The sequence below is a fragment of the Ictidomys tridecemlineatus genome, chromosome 15, assembly GCF_052094955.1.
Source record: "Ictidomys tridecemlineatus isolate mIctTri1 chromosome 15, mIctTri1.hap1, whole genome shotgun sequence".
NCBI classification, from domain to species: domain Eukaryota; kingdom Metazoa; phylum Chordata; class Mammalia; order Rodentia; family Sciuridae; genus Ictidomys; species Ictidomys tridecemlineatus.
In genome coordinates, this window is record NC_135491.1 from 57,621,054 (window position 1) to 57,647,752 (window position 26,699).

Sequence of the window (26,699 nt, forward strand, 5' to 3'; positions counted from 1 at the left end):
GAACTCAGGATCCTCCTGCCTTAGCCTCCCTAGCTGCTGGGATGACAGATGTGTGCTACCGTGCCTAGTCCTTAATATTATTTTGATAAGGCTAGTTACGAAGATGTACTCACTCATTCTGTGAGCAGAAGTACAGTTCCTTTTAAACTGTCCCTTTCTTTGGCTCTTGTTGTTGTCAGCATTGCCTTCTGTGAAATAACTCAGTGACAATGCTCACTCTTGGGGAATGGAGGGCTGAGGTAAAGTGGGACTGTTGGAAATTTTTATACCTTTACCATTTTCTCCTGCTTATGGATTTACTTTATCAGAATGATAAATAGGTCAGATTATAGTCCATCTACAACTAAAAAAATACACACACACACACACACACACACACACACACACACAAAGTCAGATTCACTACCAAAGATTTCCTTTAATGGGCATATTTTTCAGTGTAGGCTTACTTATTTTAAGTAGCATTTAGTTGAATGAAATGCTCATCTAACTAAATGAGAATATGACTTGTATTAGAATCTAGCTGGTTCTACTGAGTTTTTTTAATGTTTATCATAAAATTCTATTATATTTATTAAATGAATTAATTTTTATAAATTAATTTATTACATTATTAATTAAAGTTAATCATAATACCTTGGGAAAGAGAGAGAATGAAACAGTACAGATACCCCATCTATTCTTTTTTGAATTATTTCAGTAATCACTGTTTTTGATCCCAGATTATTTCTGATGTCCACTTTTCTGGATTATCTCCTCTATCATTAATTAAATCTGCTTAGTGATTCCAGCTGATTTTTGTATAACCAGAAGTCAGATACAGATCAGGAAGGCAAATCCATTGTACAGGAAAATAAGCATCATAGGAGACACAGTGGTGCTGGGGATGGGACCCACGTCTCCAGCTCACTGGGCAGGTGCTCTGCCCTGAGCTCCACATGCACCCATTTGAGGCATTTTGAAGTAAAACACAGCCCTTTGATTACCCAGAGACCATTTACCCACTTGAATGGTTTGACTTTTATCATCTTTTCTGTGTAACTTTGCAACATTTTGCTCCACTGGCTGTTTAAGAGGAGGAGATGTCCGGGAGAAGCAGGTTAACTCAACACTGGATGCCACTTTCTGAGTCTAGCGAAGTGTGCGTCTGAACAGAACAGGGGAAGGAGTTTGTCTCGGGGCTGGTTTATGTTGCTCTAAGAGCGTCGTCATTTTCCATTAGGAATAACTGAGCCAGGGGGCAACCAAAGGAACTTGAAAATCTGGGTAGCTTGTGTTTGACAGTGGCTGTGACTCAGGCTGTGTTCAGAAAGCATTGTGACAGGGGTACACCAGGGGAGGGTGGTCTTTGCTACTGCCTCCTCCATTGCTTTCTCAGAGTAACTGCACACAGGAGCTCGCAGCTAAGCACCTGCTTCAAAGACAGTAACTTTCTTCTGGGCTCTACCAGGGACACAAGTCATATTCCAAAGTAAACTATGATTAAAAACTTCTACAGTACAAATAGAGCTATTTTGGTTTGGGTGTTTAAAAATCACGCATCAGTGTAGTTTGTTTAAAGGCTGGGCAATGAGAGAGATGAGTCTGTATTCTCTAATCAGATTCCAGTGAAAGAGAATCAGGTAAAATGAGGTTAACTCTAAAAATATGCTGCTAAAGTCTGGGGCTTGCAGTGTTGCTGATCAGGCTGTTTCTGCATGGTGTTGCATGGTGGTTTTATGCCTAAAAGTTGTTGCTGAAGAGCAGCAGTCATTCCCAGTTGGATCTGCTCAGAAGGGTTGATTTCCATGTTCACGTGTGCATGAAGTATAAGTGAAAATATGTCCTAAGACTGTTTTGTTTTGATGGTTTATAAATCATATTACATACCTTCCCCTTCTGTGGGAAATGATCTCAAATACTTTGCACCCTTCTGAAAACTCTGAAGTAGTTAAAAGCTATGCCCCTGTTGGCAGGATGTCACCCTATGGGTGAGAGGCAGCCACTGGCTGACTCCATGTGTGTGTGTCCTTGCTTATCTGTAACGTGTCTGTCTCGTGTACAAGTGACCTGAAACCCTTGACTTGGAGTTGATCTGTGGCCAATGGGTAGTGGGACATTTTGGTCACTTTGTTGTTCTCCACCTGATTAGATGACCAAAATACCTGTGTCCTTCCAAAGTGATGGTGATGAGGAGAAGAAAAGCACTGTAAGAATGTTCTGGAGAGTTACAAAGGTTAGAGAATAGCAGGTCAGCATCAGAATGTGGATTTAGGGGTCAGTTATTGACCTTGAGAACCAGTCTGCACCTTGGTTTTTCATGCATGTTAATTGGTAATGTGACCTCTAAATCCTAATTTTAGGGAAACAAACTTTGATGATATCAAGGTTTATAATGCTAGTATTGTCATTGAGTTCATAAATCATTTCAGGTGACTCATTTATAACAGCATGTGAGCTTTGTGTGTCTTGAGAAAACAGAAGGGATGCTAAGCAATTTGTTTTTTCTGAGTGTTGTCAAATTTCATAAAATAGTGAACTTTAACTCAGCCTTTTAATGAAGTAAACACAGGGGTTTCAACTTTGTATCTCTTATCATCTTTTGGCATTTCTTGCCAGTGGGTGAACATTGACCTGGGCTGCCCCACCAACCCTTACCAAAAGATGGATGGGGTATGGGAGTGTACCCCTGAAGTCAGCTCTGCAGGATTTCCATGGTCAATGGCTCCCGCGGTGGGAATTGAAGCAAGGCGGCTGGAAGGGGTCAGTCTGCTCTTGTGAGCCGATCTGGAGTTGTTGCCCTCAAGGGAGATGAAGCAGATCAAGCCATCAAACCAGCAGCCATGATTTTGGAACACAGGTCTGTTTTAAAGTTTAAACTCCAGAGACACTCCCTCCTTCTGCTTCCTGGCCATCCTCCTTTCTTTTGGTTCTTTTGACTCCCATAACTACAGTGCCTCTTGGTTTTAGTCTAGGAATAAAATAGCAAATGGAAATGATGGTGTTGCTAAAGGAGGCACTTAATTAACCAAAGAGTGCTGCTAGAAAGTTGAAAGTGGTGCTCACCTCGCTAGTCCCCAAGTCCCCATCTCGGCAGAACTTGGTTTGGTAACTGGGTGTTGGCTGGCAGAAACCAGGATTGCCTTTGCTCTGAGTTCTCTCACTGTGCCACAGAGGAGGAGCTCACCAGCCCCTCCATGATGTGTTGGTGTCACACACTTTATGGCTGTTGAAGTTACTTGGGGAAAAGGCATGATGTGCAGTTGCTACAAAACTGGAACTGCAGGATTTGGGGATATTTGGATCTTAAGAGAAAATCCTAGACAATAAGGTATTTAGTCTGAGATTTTTTAGAATATCATTCCTTTTTGAAATGGAACTTTATTAATATATATTCTCAACATGTTCAAAACCTATAAGTTTAGGGAATTTAGCTTAACTATTTCCTCTTGGAATGCTGAAATTATTTTCTCAAACCTGTGCATGAATTCCCTTTTCTTTGCACCTGTATTCTGCACCTCCATGCAGGTATTGTCTGTACATTTCCTTCCTCATGCCCTTTTAGTGCTTTGCACCTGCAGTTCATTGCAGGTGAGGAGTTAAGTGATCTGCTCTAGATTTAAAGTGAATGGAGCGGCAGAGCCTTCGTGGGAACCCAGGTCTTCTGGTTTGTGTCCCTGGGCTCTTGCCCAGAGCCTCTCATGGGCTTTCTTAACTGTGAGGTGAAGTGAGCTTTAAAGTCCTCAAGTCCTTTCTAGCAAGTTGGAGTGGAGTCGTGTGTTGACACCAGCAACCCAGATCTGCAGATGTTTAATCCACCTGTACTGTTGCCCCACGGGAACACACTGTGTGCCAGGCAGTCTGGGCCAGCAGGCAGTGATTTTCCTGCTTAGAGGGCAGCCCAAGGCGCAAGATGAGAAGGGGGGCCGGAGTGATCACCTACCCTGGGCGGGGAGGGCACAGGGAAGGCAGCCTCTTGCAACCAGTAGGAGTCGCAGTACCAAATTGGAGACTGGGGACCACAAAAGCCACTGGGTGCTGTTACCTTGGACAGGGAAGACCCTGTTGAGCAGTTAAGTGTGAGGTTTTGTTCTGGAGCAGTGTCCAGCTGCCACTAATTCAGGACAGATAGCTGTCTCTGTTGCTTGGAGAACCACGTGGACAGCCTTCTGGGCCTTCAGTGGGGACTGTTTTCAGGCACAACTTCTAGAGAATCACATTTTGAGGTCATTAGAAGATGCTAATAACAGGTTGACACCGTATTTTAGTTTATAAAAGATCTATCACTAGAGAAAAGGTATGGAGGAGTAAAAATAAGCATTAAGAAAATGTAGAATTCCAGTATCACGTTTTCCGTCTGTAAAGATTTGTTCTGCACTTAACATTGTACCAAGCTGGGCATGGATGGTGCTCGCCTTATAATTCCAGTGACTTGGGAGGCCGAGACTAGAGGGTTGCAAGTTTGAGGCCAGCTTCAGAAATTTGGTGAGACCCTAAACAACTTAGTGAAACCCTGTCTCAAAGTAAAAAATAAAAAGGGTTGAAGATGTAGCTCAGTGGTAAAGTGTTCCTGGGTTCAATTCTCAGTACCAAAAATGCAAAAACAAACAAACCATTGTATCAGAGGACTCATTGAAAGGATGTTAAAAACTTGAAAGAAGCTGTACCGAATGTGATTTTGGTTGTACAACATGTTTCAGTCTTTGCTCTTTTGATATTGCAGGTATGTGTCCTTGTGGAATGCTCTGTTGGTTGCAGTTCTTGAACAAACCACTAGGTGATGCTAAAAGACTTGAACTTGATACCATGGAAGAGAACCAGGGAAGGGGCAAACCATAAATTGGCATTGATTTGAGGGAAGGGTTGATATAGAAGCCAACAGGTTCTGTCTGACATGTATACGTGCTTCGCAAGTCAATGCTGGCAAGCAATCAGCTGCAGTTGGCTCTAGGGTCACAGCCTCCAGCATTCAGGTAGAGCGGGCCACAGCTCACTTGAGAACCTGAAAGCAGCCTGTTCCCAGGTGGCCTTAGTGCAGCCACTCCTCAACCTGCTGGCACCTCGCCTCCCTTTGGAGGCAGAGTTAGCATTGTCATTAGTGGGGTTTTCTTGTTTTGAGCTGAAACTCTTGAATTTAGAGTACTCGCGATCATTTGTAATCAGGTTTGACGTGGGAGGGAAGTTTCAGACAGATCTGGGTACCTCGTCTGGGTTGGTTCCTTCTGTTTCCCGTCAGTGTCTGCTGAATAAGAGCGAGTGTCTTCATGCCCGTCCCCACCTCTCTTACACCTTTGCCTCTCATGTCATCAGAAAAATAGAAGGCTCATCTCCCTCTCAAACACCAGTGTATGCCCCGTCCTCATTCCTTCCTGTGGTCCTGCGCCACTGCCCAGCCAGGCCTCCGCCGAGTGCTCCCACTGCTCTCCACTTTGGCCTGGGAGCCATTGCTTCTCTTGCATCAGAATGTACACTCCCCGCCCTGAACCCTAGGGGCTTGAGTGTGTGTTTGTGGGAGTATAGATAGGTGACTCCCTAGGCTGTGTGTGTAAAGCACTGCGGGTGGTGATGTTCCTTCTGTCCACCTCTAGGACTGAACTTGCTCTCTCCTTACCACACAAACAGAACACAACTTGCTTGTCCTGTTGTGTCCTCTTGGAGAACATAGGACCACCCCTCACCCCCAGTGACTGACTGCTGGTGTCTGTCTCTGTTCCTCTACAGCTTCCATGTGCAGCCGTCAGCTCCTGACTGGCCTCCCCAGTGCTTCTACAGTCTGTATACAGCACAAAGCATCATCCCCCAGCCCTGACCAGCTGAGCCTGCTGTAGGACTATAGCTGGGAGTCAAAGTTCCTTTTGTCACTGGACTATGAGCTGTCCTAGAACAGGGCTGCCACTCAGTCTTCTGGGCCAGGTGGGGCTCAGCCAGGGTCCGCTTAGTCATCAGCAAAAGGCAGGGTGTTTTTTAAGGAAGGCTCCTGTGGTAGGAAGACTGCTCACCTTGAGTCTTATGGTTACATAAACACTTATGCAATTGTTATTAGGTGTAGAAATACTATGCCAAAGATTTTGGGGTATGATGCTGCTTTAAGACATTGTGCCATTGCATTAGAGTATCGATGTGTGTCTGGAAACGCACAGGTTTGGGCAAAGCAATTATTGACTCATTGCTGTGCTGTGGCACACACTAGAAGTGCTTACCTCCTGTGGTAATTTGATGAAAACAGTGTAAAAATCTACTCTTAGGTACATCTGAAGCCGTGGGAAGAGTGTCTGAAACCTCAAAGTAAAAGGGATTTTTAAGTGGAGCACAGTGCATATTGGAGAGGAAGAAAGAGATTGGCTACTGAATCAGGTAGAGCCAGGTCTTACAGCTTGGTCCAGTTACATGACCATCTGTAAAGTGGGGATTATAAAAAGTGCCTCGAGGACAGTGTTGTTATGATGATTATAAATAATGCAGATAAAGCTCCCAGCATGGTGTCCCCCAGATGACAGGTACCATCTGTGCTGGGAGTCACCACATGTGGTCTTGGGGTTCAGTTCTGTAACTGACTGTCACCCTGTAGTAAGACAGGTAAGAAGAACTTTACAAGCTTAGTCTAATTGAAAAGACACTCTTGGGTTCTTTTGAACCTGCATGTTTTACTTTTATTGTGGGAGAGCTACTTGAAACTTTTTCCCTGTGCTTCCTCAGGTAGAGGAAAAGGGAAGGAGGAAATGAGATGTGTGTGTTGACATTTGAATTGTGCATTTGACTTATGCATAATTCTGGGACCTGCCAGTGCAGCTGTTTTTGAGCAATTTTTCTTTGTGTGTTGCCTTAAATAAATGCTAATGTCAATTTGTGTGCATTGAGTTTTCTTTCCTTTCATGCAATTAAAAGTAAAGGAGGCAGTGTCCTGTGGCCACAGATCATGGAATCCAGGCCATGGCCACACTACCTAGATCTTGTGAGGTCATAGGCAAGTTACTTAAATTTTCTTAGCGTTGGGCTAGGGATGTGGCTCAAGCGGTAGCGGTAGCGCGCTCACCTGGCATGCGTGCGGCCAGGGTTGGATCCCAGCACCACATACAAACAAAGATGTTGTGTCCGCCAAATACTAACAAATAAATATTTTAAAAAAATTTTTTTCTTAGCGTTATTAGTTTCTTTATAGTGAAAAAGGGATAGTGCTGGCACTCTGGGATCATTAAGGGTGAAGTCCATCCAGTCAGCATGTGTGAGTTGAAAAGAGCATGCTGACTTAAAAGGTGTCCATAAATTGCAGCCGTTGCTGTTACAGGAGTTGTAATGGGACATGGAGAGACCTTGTCTTGTTTCAAAGCATTTTTTGTGGCTTATTGTTTAAAGATATTGTTTCTTAAGACTGAAAAAGCATGGCATCAGGGTGAATCTGAGGCTCAGAAGCTTGCTTATAAATGGAATAAGGAATTGCAGTATGCACAGCAGTCATGCAGGTGGGCCTGTGATGAAGAATACAGTGTAGGTGGCAGAGCATGGTTCTTGTGACAGGAGCGCCCTGGCTCTCCAAGCCGCCACCAGGCACCTCGGTGCAGTGTGCATGGCACTAGGTGCTGGGCTTCAGAGACGGAGATTTGGATTCCACACCTAAATGCTTTGTATCTAGTGTCCAAGGGACCTTGTTATTCATGAGGCATGCCTGGCTGTCAGCATTGAAGGGAAAAAAAAAAAAAAGCCTGTAGCTTCTAAATCTTCCTCTGATGCTGATATAGTATATTTAATTTTTTTTCTGTTTCTCATTTTAAAAAGGTATTTCTTGCGCTTCCTGGTTACATTCCCATGAGTACTGGGGGGAATATTGAGACTAGTTTTAATCATTAAATACTATACTTGATGTATAAATTCCAACAATATGAGTTTCCTTCAGGTATGTGTTCTGTTGAAGGGATTTTCAACACTTCCATGGACTAGAGCATAAGAATAGATCTAAATGTTATTCACTAGGTGTCATTAATTTCTTAAATGTGCTTCTCGCTCTTTCAGAGTTACTGGAGAATGTAACCCTGATACATAAACCAGTGTCATTGCAACCCCGTGGGCTGATCAATAAAGGAAACTGGTGCTACATTAATGCTGTATCCTTCTTGGACACTGTCCCCAGGTGGACTTCCTGCAGTGGTCTCTTCTTAAAGTGCATTTACTTAATGCAGCTTCCATGAAAACCAAATTTTGAATCTGAAAACTTGGTTCATTGCTAGTCTGCCTACCTTGCTTTCAGGGTTATTCCTGACTCTAGCTTCTCCACTGCTGCCAACAAGAGAATTTGTTGACCTGTGAATGACAGAGTCAGGCAAGTGTTAATCTCATGTAATGGTCCCAAGTAGTAGGCAGAGTGACTACTTAGAACTGCAAATTTTGTTCTAACTGACCTGATGGTCTTGGTTGAATCAGGTTTCTGAATGTGAACCTGACTGCATGGTAGGTCACTCTGTAAGATCACAAGACAGTTGTCCTCAGTATTATTTGGTCTGTGCCTTTTTGTGTTGACCTATCTAAGTAGCTCAATATCCTCGGTTTATTTTTATATGCTCTCGTGTTTAATGTGCTTTTAGGAAATTTGCCGGTTCATTTCCTTTACGTTTCCTTACTGCCAATGTTTAGACTCTGCAGGCGTTGGTCGCTTGCCCTCCGATGTATCACCTGATGAAGTTCCTTCCTCTGTACTCAAAAGTGCAAAGGCCTTGTACGTCAACGCCTATGATAGACAGCTTGTAAGTAAGGTGTTGGAAAATACAGTTAAGGGGTGGAGTTCCCCCCCTTCCATTGTTAGAATTTGAATAGTCGAGCAGAGTTCTTGATTTCCTACAAATGAGTCCTGTAGTTATGTTTTTTTAAATCTGCTTATGAATGGAACATTATGTTTTCTTAAGATTTAGTAGAAAACATTTTTGTTTTACCAGTTTAAAATATCACTTAAAATTTATAAAACATGTATATAGAAAAGATGAAGAAGAGATTTGTTATCATCATTACCATTGATTACCTAAGGCCTGCTATATTTATCCTAATTAATATTATACTAAAATTTATCCTAATACTCCTTAGCCATCAAGGCTCTTTAGAATGTCTTTTTTTATATTTATATTTTTAGTTGTTAATGGATATTTTATTTATTTACTGTATGTGGGGCTGAGAATCAAACCCAGTGCCTCACATGTGCTAGGCAAGTGCTCTACCACTGAGCCTCAACCTCGGACCATAAGTATGTCTTTTGCAAAAAATGTATCGCTTCACTTTCTCCTTTCTCCACATTTAGTGTTCGGCTGATGAATGAATTCACTAACATGCCAGTACCTCCAAAGCCCCGGCAAGGTGAGTAGAGGCCAGGACTTCTGAGACACTGCCTGTTGGGAGCGTTTGATAAATTCAGTCTTGCTGAGAAGAAGATTTCTTTGTAAATGCAGGTGGCCACATCTGTGCTGTTCTTAACCTCTGGCCAGTGGGGAGGTGGGGAGTTTTGATGGTTTGGATTTGTGATGTCCTTTCGGTTTTGAAACTTGGTGTCCTGTTTCTATTGCAGCTCTTGGGGATAAAGTCGTGAGGGACATTCGCCCTGGAGCTGCCTTTGAGCCCACGTACATTTATAGACTCCTGACGGTGATCAAGTCGAGCCTGTCTGAAAAGGTCTGGGGCCTGTAGATCTGATGCCCAGTGCTGCCTTTGCTGCCCTTGCTGCCCTTGTCTCAGCTGCCCTTGCACCCCATTGCTGTCATGTGGTGGTATCAGGGCTAGGTCTGCATTGTGGTGGAATCAGCTGTGTGTAACATTGAGAGAGTGACCACCACCCATGTCAGGAGGCCTTCACTGTGTACTGAGTGCTGTTCCCAGTACTGACTGCATTGGCTTTCTGTGAGTTAAGCAGCGTTATCATCTCCTTGTTAGCAGCTGACAGAGCTAAAGCCACTGTCCATGGTCAAACAGCTGTGCATGGCTGAGCTGGGCTCTCAAGACAGCTGGCTTAGCCACTGCACTGACTGCCTTCTGGGTAGAGTAGAGTGTATTGGGCCTGGATGGTGGCAGTGTACAGGAGAGTGTCAGGCTTCAGCAGCTGTCGAGGTCCCTCACTTTTTTACCTTAAAAAAAAAAAAAAAGGATTTTTTTGTTTGGTTTTGCAGTGCTAGGAATTTAACCAAGGGCCTCATTTATGCTGGGTGCTCCACCACTGAGGTATAAACCTAAAATTTTTATTGTGTGTTTTACAAAGAGGCCTTATCAATGGCGCTGACAGCTGTTGAGAGTGAATCAGGGGTACCCTTAGCACAGTTAACTGGAACACTTCTTCCCTGACCAAGTTTGTGGTGGTGAGTCAGTATGTGTGTGGTTGAGATGATGCTTAGGAAAACTTGTGCACAGATGAGAAAATGCTGTCCAAACTGAATCAAGTCAAATTGAAGTTGCATTGCTTTGGAGAAGGGTGAGTGTCCAGGGCAGGGTAGTGGAAACCACCGGAGGCAGCGCAGAATTTAAGCTTTTAAAATACCCCCAATACAGGACTGGGGTTGTGGCTCAGAGGTAGAGCACTCGCCTGGCATGCTTGAGGCACTGGGTTCTATCCTCAGCACCACATAAAAAATAAAATAAAGATATTTTGAAAAAAATACCCGCAATACAGCTTTTGTTATTGGCTTGCATTTCTGTTTCCCCATGATGAAAATGTACATAATGTTTGTAGGGGATGGAGAAATGCAATAAAGCATACCCACTGCCCTAAAAGAGCTCACCGTCCAGGGTGGGAGTCAGATTCCTAACAAAGTAAACAGGTAAATACAGAGAGGGGATGGTGTACAGCTGCTGTGGAAGCAGGGGAGGGGTAGCTTAGGTGGAGGCAGAGGTAGAGGGGGTTACTCAGGGAGGGTTTTCTGAGCTGAATCTCTTTAGGATTGTGCTTAGAAGTATTGGTAATGAACAGAAACATGATTTTGAAATTTCATTAATACTGAATATGTCAAGGTCGCCAAGGCCACCCTTGCTCAGGTTTGCTGACTTGCTGGCAGGACTCAGACTCAGAAGCTGGTATGCTTGTGTTTATGCTTTATTCGCCATCGAAGGCTTCTAAGCAAGGTCAGGAAAGGAAAAGGACACAGGTCTGGAGGGATTCCCCAGCTTCTTGCCCAGAACCTTTACACAGCATGTTTTTAATTCCTCTGCCATCAAACTGTAATGATACATGGGACTGTAGTCTCCCAGGGACGCATGCTGGGGTCAGAAGGGAAACAGCTGCTCAGCATAAACCATGTTACTTGCACAGAAGTTTCTCGGGACTTGGGATAGTGGGGATCTTTCTGAAACTGAAGTTCCCAGACATCATCCAGGGGCCAGCCTGGCAAACAGGCCTCTCCAGGGAGCATAGCTAGCCATTTGTGCTGCTGACCCGTGGGCGGTGCCCATTTTGCCCTTTGTTGAACACACCAGAGTGTGCTGGCACAGCAGTGCTGCCTGGGTCTTGTGGTCTGTTTGGAGAGAGTGAGCAAACCCAAGTACAGTCTTCCCAGAGACTTGATGCAGAAGAGCTTGCAGACCCATGGGCTCGGCAGCGGGAACCAATCCTGATAAATCACAGAATACACAAAGCCGGCATTGGATTGTAAAACTAAGGTGTGACCACATTATATGCCTCACCCATAAGTGTCTTGCTGATGTGTGTATCTGCATACAATAGCCAACTCACTCTCTGAGTCAGTACCAGTTTTTGCGTATGATTGGAGTCCTTTCTCAGAGTTAGTTGCTCATCAAAAAGAAACAGATGCATAGGCTGTCTGGAGTAAGTGATAACCCCCTGTGCTCAGCCAGTGATGTGGCCCTAGACATCTTATTTTTGATCTTACATTTCATTTAAGCAAAAATGCAACTTTAAAATAACCTCTTTTTACTATAAGATGATAAGATGATCTACTGTAAAAAAATACAGAAAAACATAAATAAGAACATAAAAATTCCTATTCGTTCTAGAGATAAGTATTTAATCTGTTTTCCTTCCATCCTGCTCCATGGGATCTCAGCTACGCAAAGAAAAACTCATATCAATTTTTGAAACTCCTTTATATTTAATCTTGAAATTGTCAGCAGAGGCATAGTTTGAATATACAGGTCTTTGGACACTGTAGGCCTGAACAGCAGCCACCTGAGGGTGATGTGCTCCTGCTTCCCTTCCAGGGTCGACAGGAAGATGCCGAGGAATACTTGGGCTTCATTCTGAATGGCCTCCATGAGGAAATGCTGAGCCTCAAGAAGCTTCTCTCACCAAATGATGAAAGTAGGTCATGGTCTTTCTCCTACTAAATGTGTGAGGATATTTTCCTAAGAATGTTTTAAAATATTTTTTAGTTGTTAATAGACCTTTATTTAGTTCACTTATTTATATGCAGTGCTGACAGTCAAACCCAGTGTCTCATGAGGCAAGTGTTTCACTACTGAGTCACAAGCCCAACCTGATTTTTTTTTTTTTTTTTTTTAAACTGTGCTGGGAATTGAACCAGGGCCCCATGCATGCTAGGCAAACACTCTACCTCTGAGCTACCTGCCCAGCCCCAGGATGCATTTTTAAACAAATTATGCATACTCCAGGGTTAAGCTGCCTCGCCCCTCCTAACAGCCATGGACCTTCCAAAAATCACTTTTTTTCTCATTAAGATAGCTAGTTAAGCTTGGTGTGGTGGTACACGCCTGTAATCCCAGCAACTCAGGGGGCTGAGGCAGGAGGATCACGTGTTCAAAGCCAGCCTCAGCAATAGCAAGGCACTAAGCAACTCAGTGAGACCCTGTCTCTAAATAAAATACGAAATAGGGCTGGAGATGTGGCTCAGTGGTCAAGTGCCCCTTAGTTCAATCCCTGGTACCCGTTCCCCCAAAAGATAACTAGTTATTTTATGTTGTCTTTTATATACCATTGATAATTATATTTAGATAAATTAAAATTTAGCTCAAACCTCTGCTATTGTTCTATACTTTTTTTTGTTTTTAAGATTTTTTTTTTAAGTTAGACATAATATCTTTTTGTTTTTGTGTGGTGCTGAAGGATCAACCCAGTGCCCACATGTGCAAGGCAAGCACTCTGTTGCTGAGCTATAACCCCAGTCCCCTGTCCTAGACTTTTTTTTTTAATGTATTTTTAGTTTTAGATGGACACAATACCTCAATTTTGTTTATTTAGGTTTTTTAATGTGGTGCTGGGGATTAAACTTAGTGCTTCACACATGCTAGGCAAGGGCTTTACCACTGAGGCACAACCCCAGCCCCTGTCCTATACTTTCAATTAGGAAAATGATCAAGAATGCAGAAAATCAGAAAGAGTAGCTTGATAAGTAGCTGCACAACTGCTGGAGTCTGCAGTCATTAATATATTATTGTTTACCTTTCTCGGCTTGCACACACTGTTTACATTTTTCCTGAATGATTCAAAGTCAAGGGGCAAATAATAGTTTAATTCGCTCCTCAGTGCTGAAGCACTCAATCCCAGGATAAGAGTCTTTCCTACATATCCACAGCCCTTACTCTCATGAAAAACCAATGGCGATTACAAATTCTATCTGCTTTCCAGCATGCCTGCAGATTTCTCCAATTGTCCCAAGAACCTCTTTCACAGTAGTTAATGCAGTCCACAACATGGTAAAATCCATGAAGCTGCACGTGTTGCGTTTGGCTATTGTGACTCTTGAGGTAGACACACCCTGATTTTATTTTTAAAACTACAATTGGCAGGTCTGTTCAGGTGCTTCACATAGAACCTTTCTTTATTTCTGGTGCTATAACCCGTAGCCTAAGCAAACCCTCTCCTTTCCAGAACTCACAGTCTCCAATGGGCCCAGAAGCCACTTGGCAGATGAGGAGGAGCAGGAGGAGCGAGGCGGAGGAAGCGAGGATGAATGGGAGCAAGTGGGCCCCAGGAACAAGTCTTCTGTCACCCGCCAGGCGGATTTTGTTCAGACTCCAATCACTGGCATTTTTGGTGGACACATCAGGTTTATGCTTTTCTGGAAAAATTTAGTGTTTGTCTATATCAGGGTTTCATCGATTTGCTAACAGGGAGGTGTGAGAACTGTCCTGGCGCATTTTGTAATCCGTGGTTTGCTTTTATACTTCCTGCCTGCTCTTTGCTTGTCCTTCTGAGTGCCTCCCTGTCAGCCTCCAGTGCTGTCCTCCTGTTTACTGGGCCCTTCTGTAAGGCACTGTCCCCAGAGGGCCGGCCTGTCTATCAATCAGGTGTAGCTGCTCACTACCACATAGTAAGAGAAGAGCAAACTGACTGAGCTGTTTGTTTCATTAAGAGAAATTCATGTACCTTATTGGAGGTGCTTTACCTACTTATTTATTTATTATTTGATGTAAAAATATATTTGTTATAAAATATGGATAGTAAAATGATTACCATAGACATGTAAGTTAACATATCCCTTGTCTTACATAGTTCATCCTTTGTTGTCGTGGCAAGAACAACTGCAGTCCACTTGTGTAGCAAAGCTCCTGGACACAGTCACCCCATTCACTGCAGCCCTTGTAGTACCTGTCAGGTCTTTGTTTTGCTCACCCTGCAGATCTACTGCTTTGTACTTCCTGGCTGCATCTCCCATCTCCTTTTCTGCCCCTGCCCCTGGTAATCTCTGTCTCTGTATATTTGACCTTTTTAAAAAAATAGATTCCAGAGGTAGTATGAGCATACAGTATTTTCCTTTCTGTGTTCAGCTTATTTTACTTGGCATAATGTTCTCCAGGTCCATCCATGTTTTGGCAGGTGGCAGGAGCTCCCCCCTCCCCTCTTTTTTTTTTTTTTTTTTTTTTAAAGAGGAGAGAGAGAGAGAATTTTTAATATTTATTTTTTAGTTCTCGGCGGACACAACATCTTTGTTGGTATGTGGTGCTGAGGATTGAACCTGGGCCGCACGCATGCCAGGCAAGCACGCTACCGCTTGAGCCACATCCCCAGGGGCCCCCCCCCCTTTTAAAAATATTTTTAGTTGTGGATGAAGGCAACACTTTATTTATTTATTTATGTGGTACTGGGGATCGAATCTAGTGCCTCACATGTGCCAGGCAAGAGCTCTACCACTGAGCCCCAGTCCCAGATAACGATCCCCTTTCTTAAGGCTGAGTAATATTCTGTTGTGTGCACACCACAGTTTTTTAACCATTCATCCTTAGACGGACATGTAGGTTGATTCTATATCTTGGCACTGGTTGTGAATGGGTTGGAGGAGTTTAGACATCAGACCATGTGAGCTAGGAAGTGAAGGAGTGGAGGGAGATACTATCACACAGAGGAGGATCCATGACCCCAGCTCAGTGCCACTTCCCTTAACCAGCTTGCTGTTCATTCTTGACGTCCTTCTGAAAGGTTTTCATTTACTTACATTAGAGCCTTTTACTGCCACATGGTGTGGGCCTGACATGTCTGTATCCAGGCAGATTCCCTCATCAGCAGTGCTCTAAGGGCCTTTTGTCAGTAAGTGTCTTCCGGAAGGCCTTGCAGGGTATACTTAGTGAGACTTTGGCTGTGTTGTCCCCATATTGAGTATCAGAAAAAGCAGCAGCTTTTCAAGGTGTCAAGAGTTGGTCTAGTCTTTTACTCTGGGTTTAGCAGCTTTCAACAGGCTAATAAAGAACCTCAAAACGTCTGCAGCGATGCCTTCAGAAGCTGGTCTCTGTCCTGTCTGGAACTGGGCTTTGAGCCAGTCACGTGGCCATGTCCAGCACTGAAGCAAAACTGCAGGCCCTTCTCTTTGGGTGTTTTGGAGTCTGTGGAGCTGTGTGGTCACGTGTGTTCGGGGGAATGCCGCACACTGACTGTTGCTGCCACGATTCATCTTGGCAGACACGTCCTGGGATGTCCTGTGTTGACAGGTTGAGGGGACAGAGATCCAGCATGGCAGTCTTCAGGGAGGGTGACTGCCTTCTGTTACACCAGCCAGCAGCATGGTGTTAGCACTTTGGGGATGCTCTCTCAAGGACACAGACAAGGGGACAGCTCAAGGGGGTGGGCAACAAGAGCCCCCATCCCTCCACTTTTTGGTGCAGAGGTGGAGTATCAAAATCGCAAGGCCATAGAAGGCCACCATACTCAGAGATCCCAAATGTGTCTAAGGATAATGACTGGACATGCCAGAACCCACCGTGGTGATGCTGGCTTGGCTGAATGGTGGCCTGGCTGCCAGCCCCAGTTAGTTGCGTGCGGTCTTTGTTTCTTTTTAGAAAAATGATAAAGTAAAGATAAAGAATCCTATAATTTAGGAAATCTTCAGCCACCATTCAGCATGATTCTCTATTCAGACCAGTTGAGAGAGAGATTCTCCTAAAATTCAGCCTTGTTCCGGTGCTTTCAGCTTCCCCAGGAAGATCAGCCCTTTTCCAAGCCCCACCCCCACCCTTTTTTGGTAGGGGGTACACAAAATACAGGCTCTTTGTGTCAAGAAGGTAGCCATCTCTTGACTGCTTTACCAGCTCTCCTCACTGGTGTCTCCACTGTTCTTTTCTTGAGCCCAGAGGGCTGCTGTCCCTCAGCTCAGGAAGAGCGTGGCAGTGTGTGATAAACCCTGGATGGAGCAGCCTTCAGCTTGCTCTCCGTGGGTCTTCCTGGGCAGTCTAGGAAGACTGCCCACTCAGTTCATCCCTTCATGAACCAGTCACTCTGACTGCAGAAGAGACTCCCTTATGGTGACTCCTGGACTGTTTCATTGCTGAGCCTAAATGGGAGATGGGCTGAATGTCCGATTTCTTCTCAGAAAAACTTAGAAAAACCACCAAAGAAAAACCAGATGAATTGGAGCCTTTCTTGGAAGGGAGGAAGTCTGTCTTCTTGGAATGGAGCTTAGTTTTATCTTCCACACCCTGCTCCCCTTGTGTGTGTCATCTTTCAGGGGAAATATGCTATTAAAATATTGCTCACCTTGGAATTTCCTCTATTAGAGCAGCCATAATGCTCTGAGAAAACGAAAAGTGTCTGCAGTTTGAGGCCAGGCAAGATGGTCGCTCACGCTTACTGAGCGGCACATGGAGTAGCAGTGTGGCATGGAGGTGGAGAGTTGGAAGAGGAGATGGGTGTCCTTCCTGAGTGCTGGAGCAAGGCTAGGCTTGGGTACTGACACCTAGCATGGGGTGTTGAGTCATTTATAAGTTCAGTGTACCTTTAGCTTTTCTGTGCTCTCTAATCTCCTAAAAGTGATAACTGAGCAATCTGATTTTCAGTGTTTATTCTCCTTTCCTGGTGGTTAATCTTAAGGGAAAGTGGCAAGGAGTGGGCTCTTACATTTTTGTGGGTTTTTTTTTTTTTGCTTTCAATTATTAGGTCTGTGGTCTACCAGCAGAGTTCAAAAGAATCTGCCACTCTGCAGCCATTCTTCACATTGCAGTTGGATATCCAGTCTGACAAGATACGCACAGTTCAGGATGCACTGGAAAGCTTGGTGGCCAGAGAGTCTGTCCAAGGTTATACTACAAAAACCAAACAAGAGGTATGTTCACAATTGAAGAAGAATGCAGAATTAGGAATGAGGGGAAATAGATTTGAATTCTGCCTCTCAGATCAGTTGCTTAAATTTTTTGTATTGAAAATTTGCACTTTTTAAGAATGGAGCAGTTGTGGTGGCACATGCCTGCAATCCCAGCAGCCTGGGACGCTAAGGTGGGAGGATTGCAGGTTCAAAGCCAGCCACAGCAACCTAGGGAGACACTGTCTCACAATAAAAAGGGTTAGGGGCCTGGGGTTGTGGCTCCATGGTGGAGCGCTTGCCTTGCACGTGTGGGACCCTCGGTTCAATCCTCAGTACTACATAAAAATAAATAAATGAAGGTATTCTGTCCAACTACAACTAAAAAATCCTTTTAAAAAGGCAGCAGGGTGGGGGAGGGCTAGGGACATAGCTCAGTGGTTAAGCTCCTGGTTTTAATCTGCAGTATCAAAGGTAAATAAAAATGCCTGTAACCCCAGCAACTTGCTAGCCTAAGGCAGGAGGATCGTGAGTTCAAGGCCAGCTAGTCTCGGCACCTTAGCTAAGACCTCAGCAAGACCCGGTCTCTAGATAATATTTTTATATTATTAAAAAAATATATATTATGAAAAGGGGCTGGGGATGTGGCCCCTGGATTCAATCCTTGGTACAAAAATAAAGAAGAAGGAGAAGGATGGAGTGGTGAAACAGATGATCCTAGCCACCTCTTGGCTCTAAATTGTGTGGCACAAGCTGATGATCTCCTTTGGGTCTTAGGTCCAGCGCTGGCAGTCTGAGCAGGTGTCACAGGGTCAGTGCTGCCTCCCGTAGGGCTGCAGGGCTGGCTTATGTTCATGGTGCACAACACAGTTTTTACCTTTTTCATCTTGGTGAGTTAGGAGTAGCCGCTTACTGCTCAGTGCTTTCTGTCAGCTGTCGAGCAAGACAGAGCTTCCTGGTTCTCTCTCTTTCCCTGTTTTCTGCTCCACAGTAGAGAAGGCCTTCCCCATTTCTTAGAGTGTGGCAATGAGTTCATAGTCATGTGTCGAGGTCAACGCCGGCTTTGTTGAAGGGTTGGAGTAAGCCACCGGATGTTCCTGCAAAACCGTGTGTGGGTAGGCAGTGAGTGGTAGCTGTAAGGTCGACCCCTGTCTCCTCATTGTCCATTTCCTGCACCTGTGTGCTGAGTAAAAAAGAGTAAAGGAGACCCTGGAGACCTTTGCTCCTCCTTTGGATTGGCTAAACCACATTGTCAAGCCTCTGCCTGGGTAGCCCAGGAAAGACCCTTGCGTAACCTGCCTTCTGTACTCTTGTGTTGCAGTTGAACACTGATCAGGACCAGGGCTGTGCAGGCTTGGGGACAGGCAGTGGTCAGCCTGTTGCAGGGGGTGGGGGTGCTTTGGGAGAGCAGTCATTGGGAGGAGCCTCGGGGATGAAGAGGAGTGCTGCACCCTGTTGTGGCTCTGTGGTGTTGCCCACACATTCAGGAGCATCCAGAAGAGCAGACGTGTGAGCAGGGGTGGCTTTTTAGATGACTTGTATGGAAATATGTATACAAAGCAAAGAATGCATTTTTTTGAATGTGACTGTTTTAAAATTTCCTTTTAAAAATACCAAATTTAGGGCTGGGGCTGGGGCTCAGTGATAGAGTGCTTGTCTAGCATGTGAGGCACTAGGTTCAATCCTCAGCACCACATATACATAAATAAAATAAAGGTCCATTGACAACTAACAATATATATCAGATTTGATGTTGAGGGTGTAACCCTGTGTTGGAGCCCCTGCCTAGCATGCAGCCGGCATACCGAGGACCTGGGCTTGAACCCAGCACAAACACACATCCTGCAGATAAAAGCCCAATTTTAATTTTATTGGATTTTAGGTGAAAGGTGGTTTTTTTCCTTCCTCTGTTAGAGTATAGGAAGTATAGATCCATTGAAAAACAATCGCTATATAGAAAATGCCTGGCGATGTGGTTAATGGGAAATTGTGCCTTAGTTTGTCTGGAAACCCAAAATGCATATTAAGAAGTTCAGGTGTTCAGTGAGTCACTGAGAGCTTCCAAATGACACTAAGCACTGAAGGGCACCCTAAGAGGTCATCTGGGCCTTCCATCCACAGGTGGGGACCTGGAACCTCACAGAATTGATCTCCAGGGTGAACTGTCAGCAGTGCCCCACCTTTGTTGGCTCATAGGTAATTGCTGGGCCCAGAGATGCTCACTATCAGGCACAGTGCGATGTGGGGAAGTGTGAGGTAGTTTCTCTGCCTGGAATCTTACCAGGGGAACATACGCAGGAGGAGCCTGGGAGGTCACTCAGACTAACCTGCAGTGGCTCCTGAGCTTGCTTTCAGAGGACACCTCTACATCAGCCATGTGTACGCTCCTCTGACAGGTTTGTTTTTCTTACTATGTCGTTACCTTTTGGGTGCTTTTTTTTTTTTTTTAATTTTTGTCAGAGTATTCTCGAAGAAGATAATGGGAAATATTAAAGAGTTTGTAAGTATAGTGAATGGTAAAGTGAAAACACAACTGGTTAAAGAAAATTTAGCTTTATGCTGGGCTCTATGGCTCATTGCTTATGATCCCAGCAGTTTGGGAGGTCAAGGCAGGAGGACTGCAAGCCCAAAGTGGCCACCTCATGAGACCTTGTCCCAGAATTAAAACAGGCTGAGGGTTTAGCTTTGTGGTAAAGCATCCTTGGGTTCAATCCCCAACACTAAAAACCCAAAATAAAAATCTAGCTTATTTAAAAGGAGCATTCTTTGGATCTATAAAAATATGTCAGGGCATATTAATTGATAAAACCAAAATATTATGAAATTGATGGTTAGGATAAATGACTTTAGGGGTTTTGAAAACATTGAACTGAAAGAACTGACATCAGTATTGTTGAGACCACATGCGTTGAGTGGACTGGGAAGGAGCCGGAAGGGAAGATAAACGCTTCCAGGGCATACCCTCAGGGACCTGCTGCGGCCTGTATCTAGGCCCTGCCTCCTAGTGTCCACCCCCTCCCAGAAATATCATCAAGAGTGTTAGTCCACTGACAGGTCAGAGCCTCGTGATCCAGGCACTTCCCAGAAGCCCGTGTGTGGACACTGCTGCACTGGGGACCAAGCCCCTGACCTGTGAGCCTTTAGGGGACATTCTAAATCCAGATCATGACACTGAGAATTATGAAAAACCAGGTCAACACATCTGAATCCAGGCTGCCTGCCACAGTGCAGAACTTCCCTTGGCAGTCACAGATGGGCTGCAGGGCCGGGGCAGGAAGGGTCGCGGAGCCCTGCTATTGGGTGCTGGTGAGGACATGTGCTGCCCCCAGTCCGACAAGACAGGTGTCCTGGTGTGTTCTGTGTCCCAGGTTGAGATAAGTCGGAGAGTGACTCTGGAAAAGCTCCCTCCTGTCCTTGTCTTGCATCTGAAACGATTTGTTTATGAGAAGACTGGCGGGTGTCAGAAGTTGATCAAAAACATCGACTATCCTGTGGACCTGGAGATCAGCAAAGGTAATGCTGGGGTGCTCTCAGAGCAGCCAGCACCACATTTTATGATAGGGGGTTATGTCAAGATGAAGGGCACTTTCTGGCTTTTTAAATTTCAAATTTCTTGACATACACATATGTCATATACATACGTTTTTCGTGTTGTGTATGGTGCTGGGAATAGAACTCAGGCCCCCCAGACATTCTAGGCAAGTGCTCTGCAACTGAGCTACATCCTCAGCCCCTCTTGATTTTAATATTAAAATTGTCACTAAAATGGCTTTTTAAAAGGGCTGGGGTTGTGGCTCAGTGGTAGAAAGCTTGCCTAGCATGTGAGAGGCCTTGGGCTCGATTTTCAGCACCACGTAAAGAAAAATAAATAAAGGTATCATGTCCATCTACAACTAAGATATATATATATTTTTTAAATGGCTTTTTAAAAATAGAGGCCAAGGACTGGGGATGTAACTCATTGGTAGAGCGTTTGCCTAGCATGTGTGAGACCCTGGGTTCAGGCCCCAGTGCCGCTACAGAATAAAAGTAAAAACAGGCAGAAATGAGTAAGCCATATGGTTTACTAGATGAGAAAAACGGAGCCTTTGTCCATCAAAGTAAGTACCCACAGCTGTGTTGAGCAGCGTGGTTGGATGGCAGTGGGACTCCCTCTGGTTGCAGTGATGCGTGCGTTAGCTTTGTGAACTCTTGGCCATGAGTCCCCCAGGTAACAGGGCTCAGCACATTCAGAAAGCCACTTAGAAGAGCCCCGGATTAAAGCCTCGGCAGGACAGCTGAGTGCACCCCTTGAGGGAAAGCTTTTGTCGATGCTTCAGAATTTGCGAAAATGTCTTGTACAACATTGAAAGTTAGAATGGTACCCTGAGGAGTCGGCATGCCCTAAGGTCTGGGAAGCAGAGGCGGGTGCCTTAGCAGCATTGGCTGAGGAAGCTCATGCTCTTTCCCACCTGCCTGACACACCTGGAGTCTCCTCACAGCCAGGTGCCACGTGTGGTCGCGCCCTTGGTGCCCAAGGACAGCATGGCACCTTCTGTTAGCTCAGAGTGGGGCTGCAGCCAGTCCCCTGTCCCTCCACCCTCTGCTTCACAGCTGCCTCCACCCTCTCCAGCAGTGTGGCTTTTGATCTGGAGACCAGAGGGAGGAGAGATGCTAGCAAGGCATGATGGGTCCCCTTCCAGTCTGCCTTGTCTCAGAACCTTGAGGCAGCCCCTGGGAGGCAGCCTCGGCACTGGAGGCGCCTTGACCTTCACCTGCCCGGGAGCTGCCCGTGCTAGCAGGTGGCTTACCTTCTGTTTCTTTCCTTTTTCTTCCTCTGGGTCTCTTTTCCTCTTCTTCCTTTCTCTTTCTTTCTGTGTTTCTTCCTCTCTCTGTTGCTCTTCCTTGGAGGTCTCATTGTGTTGCCAAGGACAGCCTCGAATCCCTGAGCTCTGCCTTAGCCTCCTAAGCTGCTGGACTCCAGGCCTGTACCACTGTGTCCTGGGGGGATCCCGACTAAGCTGATTGCACCTCTCTCCTTGCTTATTACATGTGGTTTTGTATCTGCTCCCACCTCAAATCCTTTGTAGAAACAGAAATGACATCACTGGGGGCCGGAGGATCTTGCTTGGGTGGGGGTGGGGGTGGGGGAGGAGAGGAGGCACAGTGGCTGCGGAGAGTGCCTCCTGGGATGGGCTCCTCCTGGCCCTGAGTGCCCCTGCCTGGGAGTTGAACCTGAAGACGGGCACAGGCTCAGGGGAGCATATTGGCCTCACGTGGTTAGAGTTTGATGTGACTCACTTATGAAATGTTCTGACTCTTGGGTTTCCCAGGACTGTTTTGGTGAGCTTGCTTTTGAGTGGACAGCATTTTTCTTGTGCTGTTTTTTAGAGCATCTGTTTGCAAGAGGTGTCCAACCCGAGCCTTGTGGTTCTGGGCGTTGCTCGGGCAGCTCGCAGGTGGGCTGGGCCTGTGCTCCTCCCTGCCCTGCACGCTGGTTCCCCTCCTGGCCCACTAAGGGCAGAGCTCTGCTCTCTGCCCTGCTGCTGGCTTGTTGGGTGGAGACTGTCCTAGCCCTTGGCTTTTGTTACTCTGAATCTCTAAGTGCTTTTGTGAATTAGAGCTGTTGATATTTTGTTTTTCAGAACTGCTTTCTCCAGGAGTTAAAAATAAGAATTTTAAATGCCACAGAACCTATAGGCTCTTTGCAGGTAAGTGCTGTTTTGCTGTCCCTTGCTTGTTGGAGCAGTGGTGAGCAGTGGTGGAGCCTTTACCCCCAGGCCCCCTTCCCTGTGCCATCACCCGTGCAGAGTGTGCTCTGCTCTGTGGGCAGGGAGCCCTAGGGAGATGGTCCTGAAACGAATGCCTCTGTCTTCAAGGCAGAGTGAACTTCAGCTGCCAGCGAGGTGGGGTGACCGGCAGTGGAGCCTCTGTGTCGGCTGGTCACTCTCCTGGGTTAAGAGGTGTGTCCCACCCTGGCGTCCCTGGACCCTCCTGTATATGATACTGTATATGGTACCTCCCCCGCTCCTGGGCCTCCAGCCTCCCCACAGTGAGGTCCCAGAGGGTGAATGGCACACCCCATCCCTGGAGGGGCTCAGCAGGGTTTCCCATCTGTCTGCCTCAGTCACTCCTGAGGTTTTAAGGGTTTGATGAGCCATATCCAGGGCCAAGGATCTGGCCACACTGGAAGGTACCCGCTCTCTCTGTCTCCCTCGTCTCCCATGCTTCGTTATTTGTTTTGTTGTTGTGTTGAGTTTTCTTTGTTTGGTTTTGCTTTCCCCCCCTCCTCAAAACATCTGATCACAGCCCCTCCCTGACCTGTTGGGCCCTAGTGAAAGTGGCAGCAGGTGCCTTCTCTCATGGGTGTGTGCAGTCTCCTTCCCTTGCCTGCGAGTGGAAGTTCTGAGGTCTGGTGGGCACTCTGTGGCTCTGCAGCCAACCAGCCTGGCTCTGTGGCCAGCCTGGCTCCTTGGAGCCTGCACTGAGGTCCTAGTGGACCTTCTTTGCCTTTTCTCTGAATCTACCCGTTTGAGACCCTTGCAAGAGAAGGTTGGTAGTCAGGGACAGTGTGGAGAATTCTTTGTCTCTGGGTCAGGTGCCTCACTGTGAATGTGTATGCATTCTCAAGAAGTGAACTCTCAAAAAGTAAAAGCTTTTCAAAAACAAAACAAAACAAAAAAAAACCCTGGGTCTCTGTTCTGCCTCTGACAGTGGGCTCTCCTGGGATAAGTGATGTGTTTCACATTAGTTACCTGGACTGCCACCTTAAGAAGCTGGGATGTATGGAGTACAGTTCTCCTGAACTTTTATTTAGAGTGGAGGTGTCTTATGGGAAGTATGGATTAATTAAACCCTTAGGTTCTTCAAATTCTACTGACTTGGTTGGTTACTTTGAAAACAAAACTATTGGTCTTCAAGGTCAAAATTCAGGACAAAAATTCCAAAGAGAATTTGGGGCCTAAGAGACATGCTGGTGTCCTGTGACTTGTGCACAAGAATAAGCTGGGACCTTCATTGGCTGTTTACCTGTTTCTGACTGCAGAGCCAAAGAGTCTGGCCAGTGACAGAATCCCCCCCTTTAGTAGCTCTGTCCTCCAACTCTAAGCATTGTCCTCCCAGCAACCGTTCCTAGCCCAGAGTGGACCTGGGCCTTCTACATTCCTTCAGCACCCAGACATGACAGCTGCCGCTGGAGCCCGAGATGTTTGGGTTGTTCAGTGTTGACATTTCCTGCCAATGAGGCTGCCCGTGGCTATACCTTTGGACCACTGTTGGGGGAACACAGCTTAGCAGTCCACACTGCTCTTCCTGTCCAGAATTTGGCAGGACATCCTTCACCCAGCCTGATGTCTCCAGCTGAATGGGTGTTCTCCGCCCTGCCTCACAGGAGGGGGAGCTGTCCTCACCACCTTGCCCAACATTTACGTTGGTCTAGGCTTCTTTTGTTTGTTTTGTTCCAGGGGTTGAACCCAGAGGCGCTTAACCACTGAGCCACATCCCAGCCCTTTTTTTATATTTTATTTAGAGACAGGGTCTCTCTGAGTTGCTGCGGCTAGCTGTGAACCTGCAATCCTCCTGCCTCAGCCTCCTGAACTGCTGGGATTACAGGTGTGCGTCACCTCACCCAGCTTGTCTAGGCCTTTGACTAAGACTTCATGATTGAACTACAGGATTCTTTAAAAACATAAATACAGGCCTAGGGATGGGTTGTGTGGCTGCTGAGGCTCTGTGGGAGGTGTCTTTGTGAGGTGTTAGGTGTTTTAAATATGCTATTAAAATGTGTGTGTAGTGTGATAGTGTGCAAGACAGGTGTTTTACACGTGTGGTATTATCCACACATAGTGACAGGTTACGTGTGGATACAGGCCCCAACACGAGATCTGTCTTGCCTTACTCTTACCCTTGCCTTGAAGCTATGTGCAACTTTGTACTATAAATCATTCACATTGTTTGAGCTTTATAACACTGCTCTCAGTTCCCCCTCTCCCATGGACATCCCAGGACAGGGGCTGCCTCTTAACAGTGCCTGCTGCTCTCTTGCAGTGGTCTATCATCATGGCAGCAGCGCGACCGGAGGCCATTACACTACGGACGTCTTCCAGATTGGCCTGAACGGCTGGCTGCGCATCGACGACCAGACGGTCAAGGTGGTCACCCAGTACCAGGTGGTGAAACCAGCTGCTGAGCGCACAGCCTACCTCCTGTATTATCGCCGAGTGGACCTGCTGTGACCCTCTGTGCGCGTGTGTGTGCCTGATGCCCGCTTTTAGAACACCAGTCTCACTAACTTCCTGCCTCTCTTTAGTGGCTCTTTAAAGAGAAACTTTCTCCTTTTTGCGAAAATGGGCTCGAATGAAAAGGAGATGCCTTGGGGTTTGTGCGCAGTGTAGTTTTATGTTGACTTCTAACTTCCAAATCAAAATCATTTGGTTGAAACAGACTGTCGCTTGATTTAAGAATACATAAAAACCCATATTTCTGAAATAATGCTGATTCCTAAGAAAGGGAAACTTGCATTTGATTCCCAGTCTAATTGCTTAGTAGAATAAATTCTGCACCAGCAACCTTGTAAATTTGTGAAAAATGAATTTTATCTTTCCTTAAAAAATAAATTTTTTAATCCATTACACTTTCCTCCCCCACCCTTTAGTTTTTGATAAAAATGAGCCAGTTATTGGAGAAGAAAATAGTTCTTACTTCAGAAGAAAAATAAACATAAAAAATAAGTTGCTGGTTCCTAACAGGAAAAGTACATTTTAATAATTGTGCGATGAGAAACTGCTTACGTACACATTGCGATCAACATTTGGAGTTAAGATGCTAGTCTGCATAGATGGGTGATTGTAACCTTATTGCCATTAAAAGATTCCAAATTGCATTCATGCTTCTGTGTACCCGTGATGAAGAAGGGCAAACACAAGGCTGCGTCCCGAGTCTGCTTTGTCGGCTCTGCTGTCGCTCCTCTGTACCGCCGCGTCCCCACTTGTACACAGTTTAGTGACACCTAGGAGTATAAAGTTTCGCCCATCAATAAAAATCACAAAGTTGGTTTAAAGCTGCCTGTGTTTCTTTGAATGCAAAGACCTTTTTCAGTGACGCGTTCGTGGGGCTCAGCTGCACCTGCCAGCTACAGGAAGCCCTGCCACCAGCCGAGCTGTGGATCTATGCCATTGAGGTCCTAGAATCCCAGTTAGCTGGAAAAGGGAGGTCCTGGCACGCCCCCCCCCCCTTGGTACTGTATCCCAGCAGTTTCCAGGTACACCAAATGGTGGTTAAATGGAGGCCGAGCAGCTCAGC

At 45.7% G+C, this 26,699-nt stretch overlaps 1 protein-coding gene and 1 long non-coding RNA gene across 3 annotated transcripts in view; one reads left to right on the forward strand and one right to left on the reverse strand.

Moving 5' to 3' along the window:
- Usp10 (ubiquitin specific peptidase 10) overlaps window positions 1-26,457 on the forward strand; it is a 63,788-nt gene extending 37,331 nt beyond the window's left edge. The window contains exons 5-14 of one of the 2 annotated variants that reach the window (XM_078032761.1): window positions 7,987-8,078; window positions 8,605-8,714; window positions 9,260-9,315; window positions 9,524-9,627; window positions 12,157-12,256; window positions 13,784-13,961; window positions 17,279-17,444; window positions 20,789-20,933; window positions 23,045-23,110; window positions 25,446-26,457. In XM_078032761.1, coding sequence (XP_077888887.1) covers window positions 7,987-8,078; window positions 8,605-8,714; window positions 9,260-9,315; window positions 9,524-9,627; window positions 12,157-12,256; window positions 13,784-13,961; window positions 17,279-17,444; window positions 20,789-20,933; window positions 23,045-23,110; window positions 25,446-25,633 — 1,205 coding nt within the window. In that variant the 3' untranslated portion in view covers window positions 25,634-26,457. The remainder of the gene's footprint in view (window positions 1-7,986; window positions 8,079-8,604; window positions 8,715-9,259; window positions 9,316-9,523; window positions 9,628-12,156; window positions 12,257-13,783; window positions 13,962-17,278; window positions 17,445-20,788; window positions 20,934-23,044; window positions 23,111-25,445) is intronic. The other variant, XM_078032762.1, reaches the window with a different exon arrangement.
- LOC144370936 (uncharacterized) lies at window positions 14,742-22,479 on the reverse strand. Its single transcript, XR_013431063.1, has 2 exons — window positions 22,211-22,479; window positions 14,742-18,517 (listed from the first exon to the last, which is right to left on the reverse strand). It is a non-coding gene; the product is annotated as an uncharacterized LOC144370936 (long non-coding RNA).
- Window positions 26,458-26,699: the final 242 nt, after the last annotated feature.